This window comes from Austrofundulus limnaeus, unplaced genomic scaffold (assembly GCF_001266775.1).
Source record: "Austrofundulus limnaeus strain Quisiro unplaced genomic scaffold, Austrofundulus_limnaeus-1.0 Scaffold101, whole genome shotgun sequence".
In the NCBI taxonomy this organism is placed as follows: domain Eukaryota; kingdom Metazoa; phylum Chordata; class Actinopteri; order Cyprinodontiformes; family Rivulidae; genus Austrofundulus; species Austrofundulus limnaeus.
In genome coordinates this window covers 780364-790283 of record NW_013952503.1, presented here as the reverse complement: position 1 = coordinate 790283, position 9920 = coordinate 780364, and the positions used below count along the sequence as shown (strand labels likewise).

General features: G+C 40.2%; 1 protein-coding gene across 1 annotated transcript in view; it reads left to right on the top strand.

The window, feature by feature from the left end:
* gnl1 (guanine nucleotide binding protein-like 1) overlaps positions 1-8267 on the top strand; it is a 13286-nt gene extending 5019 nt beyond the window's left edge. Inside the window, exons 6-12 of the mRNA XM_014013436.1 lie at positions 1348-1540; positions 1655-1753; positions 1877-2059; positions 2180-2358; positions 3529-3715; positions 5631-5771; positions 5867-8267. Of these exons, the coding sequence (XP_013868890.1) occupies positions 1348-1540; positions 1655-1753; positions 1877-2059; positions 2180-2358; positions 3529-3715; positions 5631-5771; positions 5867-6120 (1236 nt within the window). The 3' untranslated portion in view covers positions 6121-8267. The remainder of the gene's footprint in view (positions 1-1347; positions 1541-1654; positions 1754-1876; positions 2060-2179; positions 2359-3528; positions 3716-5630; positions 5772-5866) is intronic.
* Positions 8268-9920: the final 1653 nt, after the last annotated feature.

Below are 9920 nucleotides of genomic sequence, written 5' to 3'. Positions count from 1 at the left end.
TTCTGAGCTCAGAATGGACCTGCGTCAGCTTTTAATGGTGGAGACGTTTCTCCCTGGTTAAGCTACAGGTGACGGACAGACTTTTTAAATTGTTTTATTTTTTGCGAAGCTGCACAGGCTGTTTGTCTTCCTTATTTACTGAATGAGAGGAGGAAATGTTCTGTGCTGCTGTGTGTGCGCATGTGTGTAACTGCACTGCTGTCCCTCCCTCTGCCTTCTAAATGATTGACAGACCACCGACTAACATTTTCGTTCAGTCTCATCTCGTCAACRAAAACTCACACACTTTTCGTCACGTCGTCATCAGAGAGCTATGTTTATTTTGTTACCGTCTCGTTATCGTCATGAAAAAAGGGGGCATCAACGAAAATATTTCGTCATCGTTAACGAAAACAACACTGTTATGAATGTAGCCATAGACTCCTGCCTGGTTGTGGTTCTGGTAAAAAATCGCTTTTGTTTATGACGATTTGAGGTCAGCTACAATAGCAGCCGTTGCGATTTCATTGTACTTCTTATATTTAGCTTTGTGCAACCTGTTGTAGTGGCGACCTCAGTTAAAATTCCTCATGGCACACAGCATCTCTAAGCAGACTAAACACATAGGTTTGCCTTGAAATTCTTTGAACAGATATTCTGCCTCCCATTTCACCTGAAACATGAGATTTTATCTGTCCAGTTTTTTCTTTCCTCTGTTCTTAGGCCCCGTTTACACGGAGCTGGTTTTCAGTRAAACCTCAACCTTTTTGTTGTGATTGTTGCTCGTTTAAACGTCACCAGAGATCTGAGTCTCTGGCAGCTTTTGAAACCAGATTTCAGAGTGGAAGTTTTCAGTAACACCCCTCGCAGAGGTGTGAAGTACTCTGCAGTTGTGAAAGCGCACATGCACACAGCAAAAGATTATTTTTTTTGTGTCACTCACCTTTTGCAGCATGAAGGAGCAAAACCAASAACCATTCTAGGTCTGAAGGAGCTAGGTTCAGATGTAATTGTGATTATGCAGACTTCGTGATCTTCATGAGTGTGACGGGCACACACCATGGTTAAACATCTCTCTCATCCGTAGAGAGGATATGTGCAAGAGGTGACGTCTGTGTTGGAGGCCCCATCTAGTGGCAAACTTTGTCATTACAACAAATTCAGTGCCACTGAGACACTTTCACACAGCCTGCGGACCACCAGTTGCCCATCCCTGTGTTTGTCAAACTTTAAACCCTCTGTAATAACCCCATTTCTTGASTGTGACACACTTAGTTTAAAAAAAGCCCAACTTTTTCCTAATAATATTAACATAAGTTTGATGTGTGGCTTGTTTATTTAAAGTTTGTGTTTCTTACAACCACCTAGGTGCTGCAGTTCCCTCCAGATCTGTACCACTACATCACAGGAGAGCTACACAAGCAAGTGATCCTGGTGTTGAACAAAGTTGACCTGTGTCCTCCTCCTCTGGTGATAGCCTGGAAACACTACCTGACCTCCCAGTTCCCTCAYCTGCACATAGTTTGTTTCACCTCCCATCCTGGACAGTCCTACAACACAGGTGAGCTCAGGCAGGAGTTAGCTGGAAACTAATGGAGGACTAAATGATTTCAACATAGCGGCGTGTTCATCCTGCTTTATTTATTCATTTTTTTGTATTTTGTCTTTGTGGTAGTGCTCCAGAAGAGGAGGATGAGGAGGAAGGCTGACTGGAGTCACGCTGGAGGTCTTATTGAAATCTTTAAAGCTTGTCAGGAGATCACAGCAGGGAGAGGTGAGAGAACAAGTTCATGCACTTCTCATGTTTATTAACCTAACTTGGGCATTTACTGTTGATTAATGACCTTTCGTTTAATCCCTGATTTCTTACACATATTTGTAATGTTTTGTGTCTCAGTGGACCTGTCCAGCTGGGAGCAGAAGATCCAGAGAGATGCTGCTGCAGCACGACTCGGCGAGGAGCAGTCGGATGAAGGGGCTGAATCTGTGCTGGTGGAACATCAAAGTGATAGTGCTCTGGAGATGAGTAACCCAACACAGGAGCTCTACAAAGACGGGGTTCTTACGTTGGGCTGCGTAGGTGAGTTTTATAAGAAAACACCTAAAATATAAAACACATAATTTCAGAAGATAAATTTTAGAAATTTGGCAAAATACTGACATGATGGAGATAAAACCCCATATTTATTCTTTGTTTCAGGTTTTCCAAACGTTGGTAAATCATCCATTATCAACAGTTTAGTTGGGAGGAAGGTTGTGAGTGTGTCTCGGACKCCAGGCCACACCAAATACTTCCAGACCTACTACCTCACCCCRACAGTTAAACTCTGCGACTGCCCTGGACTGGTCTTCCCCTCACGTGTCAATAAGCAGCTGCAGGTAGGACTGTGGACTTGAGTGCAAATGCAACTTTGAGATTACAAATCGGATTTTTGGCCGCTTAATGTGGTTAGAGCTGATGCGTCACAGCAAGAAGGTCCTGGGTTTGATTCCCAGTTCAGACCAGGGATTGTGTGGAGTTTGCGTGTTCTCCTTGTKTTTGTRTGTGTTTGTCTCCAGGTGCTTCGGTTTCWTCCCACAGATCAAAAACATTCACAACATGTTACCCTCAGGCCTCCCTTGTAAAAGAAATCTGTGATCTCAGTGGGATTTGTCTGATTAAATAAAAGTAAATAAATAACATTAGATAAAGTAATACTTTTATAGATTTATTAGCTGCTTCAAACAGCTATTAGTTGAGCTGATGATGTTCTGGGTTTCCTCTGATCGCTGCTCGACTTGTGCCTGGTTCATGCCGCAAGATTTTGCGATTTTCAGTTGATTTTCAAAACCCGAGAGACACCACACATGAGGATAAAAAATAATAGATTTAACAGGTTTGGTCCTACAGTGTGTGCTGTACATCTACATTACAAGAGACAACACAACAGATTTCACTCACACACATTCAGATATTTGACAGGAAATCTCGCAAAACCTCTTGAAATCAAACGTGAGCTCAAATGAACATGGCTGACTAGGAAGAAACAATGACAATGGTGATAGTTTGTGGATTATTTTTAACAGAAAAACAAAAAGACGTCTCTGATGTCCAGCGGACTTTCTGGTGCGCCATGGCAGTCGTTGGATTTTCCTCTATGTTTCTGCCACCTCGCTTTCTGATTGGCTGCACGTCAAATTCGACTRCGAGCTTGTTTGTTCTCAGGGAACACCACACACGTTGGGACATCGAGCCAAGACAATCCAACATGTTGAATATCTCTGGTTTGAGATCAGAGCGGTCCTGACGTCCTTCTGAGCCGATTAGATCACTGTGAAAACACCACACACAGCAGGAATATCTCATCAGATTATCTTTAGGGCCATCATGATAATCTGGATATCCTGAAGATTGTCAGATGGAGAAAATTAGGTCAAAAATCATCGTGATTGTCTTGCTGTGTGAACCTGGCATAATAAAATGTTTGGGCACTTTTGTATATTACTATTTCAAGATGTGCTGTTTTTTCATGATTAGAAGTTTCAAACCTTTTTTGTCTTTCCCTGAAGATTCTCACAGGTATTTACCCGGTGGCTCAGCTGCAAGAGCCGTACACATCAGTTGGTTATTTGTGTGAGAGGACTCCTTTTCTATCTGTACTGAAACTCAAACACCCCAGTTTGCAAGAGAAGGATCCACAGCAAGAACAACAGGGGTCTAAAGAGYCCAGTTGGACTGCCTGGGACGTGTGTGAAGGTAAGAACATATTTAAAAGGACATCTGCAAAATCCACCTTTTTAGTCATTAAACTCATTTTGTTGTGTACTTGAAGTGTGTAGGAGTGCAACAAAGTTGAATGTAGTCTCTCCCGGTGCTGCGTAGATATCGTTATATTCTGTTTGGGTCATATTTGTCAACSCTCCAGTTTTTTAAATTTCCTWTAGCGTTCTCTGAACTGTCTTGTTTAAGGCTTTCTCAGACAAAAACAGCCCAACATGCTCGATGCGAAGCACGGCCACGTGGTTGCGAGGCGTTCGTTTTCACTCACACCTTTCATAAGTTATGAGACACAYGATGCAGAGCTTCTGGGAAACCCCTCCTGCTGCTAAACATGTCAGAGGATGGGCTTCCTTCTGCTTGGAGACTCCACTGTTTAACCACAAATCTGCCACAAATAGAGCGGCACATTTTTCAACAGACGGGTTCCTCCATGCACAGTGTCTGTCGTCTCYCCAGTCAGGTGTTTTTGGCCCTTTGACTCTTTATAAGTATCTTAAATTCTCATATAGATGGATGTGCTCAATGACAACTGCTCCTCAAAACTATCTATGTTGTTTAGATGCACAACAGTCGACTTCTGGAAGCAAAATAATTAAAGCAAAATGCTGCCATTGTTGTCTAAATGCTTTTCTGCATGAACAATCGCCCACAAACTAAGGCTGGGCAGTATGACCTCAAATTCATATCACGGTATAAATTGAATCCCTTCACGGTAATTGTATAAATTGCAGTAGAAAACTATCATAAAAAGTTAAGATAGTGTAATTTTAAGAGCTTTTTTTTTTTTGCAGAAAACTAATCTTAATCAGACCCAGCATTTTTGCTTTAATATCAGCCTGCCATACAATGAGCTTCTGCCTGCTGAACTTATCAGCTGCTGCTCTGCTGCGCGCTCATCTTCATCATCAGAGCAGAAGCCGACTTTACATTAGCAAGATGGATTTATGACTGAACAACCGTCCATGTCTTTTTTTTATCATCTCTGTGGTGGGTAACAATACATAAAAACAAATTTTTTCTGCGACAACTTGAGTGTGAAAAAACAATTGTTATTAAAGCTTCGCTCTACGTGACGTGGAGGGGGGGGGGTGATCTCGACATAACTTTTCTACAGTGGGAGGGGGAAATTTTGAGGATTTACTCTCTCTTTACGCATTTTAAAACGCTATAATTTCTTGGTTTTATTTCGACCTCCACCTGCTCAGTTGTCTCTGCACTCACAGTCCTGTTCACACAGGTGCGATGACATAAYGACGATAGGACAGTAGAGGGTAAATTTCTTACCGTAAGCCAACTTCATACCGTTTCTACCGTCGGCCGCATATACCGCGCAGCCCTACCACAAACTTCTGACCAGTCACACAAAACAGCGTATTGGCCATTGAGAAAAAGTTTGGAGTAGCCTTGTGTGAAGAAGGGGAGGGCTGAGCTGTTCTGCGAACAAAATGATGCAATTATCATCATGTAGCTTCAAGTGATGAACGCAGCAGCAGCCTTTAGAGCACTAACATTATTGGTCTTAAATAGCTGTGTGCTGTTTTTTTTTTTGTAACTGTCACTTGGATTTATCTATTATATAAACCCTAGTGAATGTCTTCTAATGTGAAGCGTGCGTGCGTGAGATCTGCTTTTATGATGCATTGTGATTTTCTTTTTAAATGTAATAGAATATTTCTGCGTCACAGAGGAATAAACTATAAAAACATTTCCTTCCAGAGGCACCGCTCATTAGTTTCTAACAGTTTATTATTGGAAACAATCTCGTTGTGGCAATAAATGACACCAAGACAAAAGAAAACAAACAGACCATCTTTTATTTATGACTAATGTCACAAGTTGCTACTGTTTCTGCAGCTCATTAAAATACTGATTCTGTCTTTATGGTCTTCAGCTTGGGCAGAAAGAAGAGGCTATAAAACAGCAAAAGCAGCTCGAAATGATGTTTACCGTGCCGCTAACAGTCTGCTGAGGTTGGCGATTGATGGCAGATTGTGCCTCTGCCTCAGACCACCTGGCTACAGCTGTCTGAGAGGTAAGAGGGGCCTCTCCGCCTCACCTGGTTTAAAATGTTTGAGTTCATAAATGTCTGCTGGACAGTTTATCCTGAGGATTATTCTCGGTCCGCAGAACGCTGGGAGAACCACCCAGACCTGCCTGAGATTATGGCTCTTCAAGGACGAGCGACGGAGGAGGAAGAAAGCGACAAGGAGGACGGAGAGACAAGCAGCGAGCCGGAGGAAGAGAGAGACCGGGACGCAGACGACGATGAGGACGGAGACGATGAAGATGAGGGGTTTGGACATAAAAGACAGAGAGACGACAAGTCGTCTGGTTTTTCTGTCAACATGTACAATGTACTCGGGGAAAACGAGTGCGCGTGAAAATTTAAGAACGAAAGTAAGGTGAAAGCAGATTTAACAAACCGTTTCTCTTGCTGTCTGCTTTAGTGCACTTTTCATCCTAAAACTGCTCTCCTTCTCAGGTTTCCTCTGCAGTGTTCTCTTTCATTTTCYTTCTTTCTCCCAACAACGTACAGAGCATATTTATGCATTCCACGCCGTGCCTCTGCTCTGCTTCTTCATCCCCCAAAGCTCGGTCTTTAATTTTACTTCTACGAAAAGATTGGATTTTATTTTGCATGTAGCTCTTAGTGCTAAACGAATAAAGCAACGTTCCTGAGCGTGTAATGATCAACTCACTGGTTTTCAATCTGTTCCATTAGAACGTGACCTCATAGCTGAAATGCCAAAGTTCAGAGAGGATAATAAAACGAATCAGATGCACCGCTGGTGATATTCACTGGAAAAGGTTTAAAAGTTTAGTTTGTGGGTGGAGAAGGGATATCGGACCATAAAACTAGAACCAACATTTCAAACTGTTTTGTAGATAAATATTAGGAGTCATTAGTTTGAACTTGGTTTGGTTTGGATGGTGTGTCGGTGAGAATCAAACTGCATTTGGTTGAAATTTTAAAATCTTTTCAGATGAGAGGGTATTGAATGCCTTACCGAACAAGGCTTATTTCAGGATTAAACTCGTAGTGTTTTAACTACAACAGCTGTCCTCCGACACTGAGAGGAGTTTTCAGTATTTAGCAGGATTTTGWTGCACTTGTACAACATATTTGTGTTGTAATGGAAGTACGGCAGGTTCGACTGAACAAAGTCTGCTTTAAAAATCAGCTCTAGAGATATTTTAACATTCTTCAAAACAGTCGCTACCACTTTTTTTTTGATTAAACGTGTCCTTATAGTTTTGCACAGAGACTAGAAAAAGATATTTTAATAAATGATAAACAACAGATTGTAAYTTTAAATATGCAAGCAGCAGAGTTCAGAACCTCCCAAATGCAAGTTTCAATGTTATTCATAAACTAAATGTGTTTATAAAACATAAGACAGCATATTAGGGCCAGATTGCGAAACTAAAATTTTAAATTATGAGAATAAAGTTGTAATATTATGGGGATTTAGTCATGTGGGAAAAAAAGTCACGCGAGAAAAAGTCCTACAAGAATAAAGTCTATATTATGTGAAAAAAGTATGAAAAATACATAATATTATGAGAACAAAGTTACAATCTTGCATAAAAAAGTTATACAAGAATAAAGTCATGATATTATGATAACTTCCTCATAAAAATCAGTCACTGTGCTAAAATGAGGAATGTTGAGCCTCTTGTGAATTTATATTTTGGTATCGGTTTTACACATTGGCATCAAATTATCAGTTGCAGGAAACTGTTCAAACAGCTGTGTGTGTTTAGAAGAGTTTATTTTATATTATGACTTTATTCTCAGAACATTTTGAATTTCTCATAATATGAAAAAAGTAATTTAAAAAGATTCTCTTAGTTTGGCCCTAATACTCTGTCGTAAAAACAAGATATAAAGAGGTATATTTTCTTATTTGTGAGTAAAACAACCTGTTTCTTTTTTGTTTACAGTCTTCACTCAGCCTGTCTGCTGCTAGCTGCTCCTGTCAGTGCAGAAACTCAAGGAACCGACAGAATGATTTACCTAATTTTTTAATTTGTCCTTAAAATACCACGAAGGAGRAACTAATCACCACAGAGTATACTGTATTTTGTCCTTGCCTGTAAATATCCGACTCTCATACCTCAGAAATGACATAAACCAAGAAATGTTCAGCTGTTTTGTTCTGACGTGCGGTGGCTTTGCTGAAAACCAGAGTGCTGTGTTCTTATAGGTGTGCTGCTGTGACTCATCCTCAGCGCAGTGTTGTGTTACCGTGTAATACACCACAAAAACAGCCATCACACAGTCGTTTGTACCGAGTACAGTGAAGGCAAATGCTTTACACTACTATGCTGTTAGAAACAGCAGACTCTTATTTGTATTTTTATTTTATTTTCCTGGAAATATGAAAATCATCTGGAGAGTGCAGCGTGGGCGGAAAGGCTGGAGGTGTGTTCAGGCTGTTTTCTGCATTCCTCTCTTTTTCATTCCCAGTACGCCTTCTGATGACTGCTTTCTGCAATTAAAGAAAGAAAACCCATCAAAATCCAACTGGTGTCTCTGYGTGTTTACATCACATCTCATGAATTAAAAAAGAAAATATAATTAAACTAGTCTTCAATTGAACAAACTGGGGAGCTCACAAATGAGCAGAAACCCTATACTCTGTGTAGAGATTTAAAAACTTGTTAATCGTCTAATTACTTGTTTTTATTGGTTCATCGGATAAATCATTATTGAAGTTAGCCTTACCGATGTGAACGATAAGCTGTGAGTCTCAGATCGATTTAAATCCTYCCCAGATTACGACGGAATTAAATTTCCCAAAGGTCGATCCTGAAAGCAGATAATTCAAAATGTGCTCAACCACAAACTCAAGTCATCCCATCCTGTAGACCAATGYATTCTCTCCTGTTTTTCTTTGACAGGGAAGTGGTTTTTTAATTATATGTTAATGATTAGTTTAATGTAAATTATTTTTCACATTTGCAGTGAAACTTCCATAGTAATTAAAGATTTTTATTCATACACTCGTTCTGTTCAGGGTGACCTGCCTGTGGCATACCAGTACTTTGTCTTGATTTAAAATATCATTATATTGCATAAACTACTAAAGAATAAATATTTTACTAAGAGGAAATTGTCCCTTGTGATTGCCTTGCTAATGTATATTTAGAACTATATTTCTTCATTAGCTGTATGTAATATTTTATAGTTGTGGCTAAAAATATTGTGTTCAGATCCCAGATGGTAAATGGACTGAACTTATACAGCACTTTATCAAGTCCCTCCGGACCCCAAAGCGCTTTACGCTTACWGACGTTCACCCATTCACACACACATTCACACACTGATGATGACAAACTACACTGTAGCCACAGCTGCCCTGGGGCATACAGTACTAACAGAGGTGGGGCTAAACAGATACGTAGCTAAATTTGTCTGGTCCAGTTCTRGCCCACACAATGCAACAGTCCGTTCAGATACCGCAAATAATTACAGCTGKTTAGTAGTACAGAGGTGGTCCATGCATGGACCATCACCACATGAACCAAACCACAACCAGGCCAGATGTACACTGCTCAAAAAATAAAGGGAACACTTAAACAACGCATGCTAAGTCCAAGTAAATCAAACTTTTGTGAAGCACAGAACTCTGTACAGAACAAAGTACTCAATGCGAATATTTCATTGATTAAGATCGTGAGTTAGCGTGCGTTCTTTAAGTGTTCCCTTTATTTTTTTTTTGAGCAGTGTAGTATTGACAGATTTGGGCCACTAAAACCAAACCACGACTGGGCCAGTTGTGGTGTGACACTTTCAAAACAGTGCCATCGTACCCCAAATTGTAAGATAMATAAAAACAAATAAGATTTTCTTTCTACTTGTATAACTTTCTTAGACGTGGAGCTGACAAACTTTTTACTTGAAATGTGAACTGGAACACATTCATTGGGGTTTTGATAGCAGCGTCCCAGTATCAGTACTGGTATTGGTACCGGTTCAGAGTATTAGGGCATTTTGTGCGACTCGAGTACTTGTAAAAAACAAGCATGCTGCAGATTGAAGGGCAATCCTGACCACTGATCTACTGCAGCCTTTTACAAAAAAAAAAATCTCCATTATTGTTTTTTATTCCTAGTTTTTTTGTGAACTTTCTTCACAAATTTTTCAAATTGCATCAACAAGACTTTAAAAGCATAT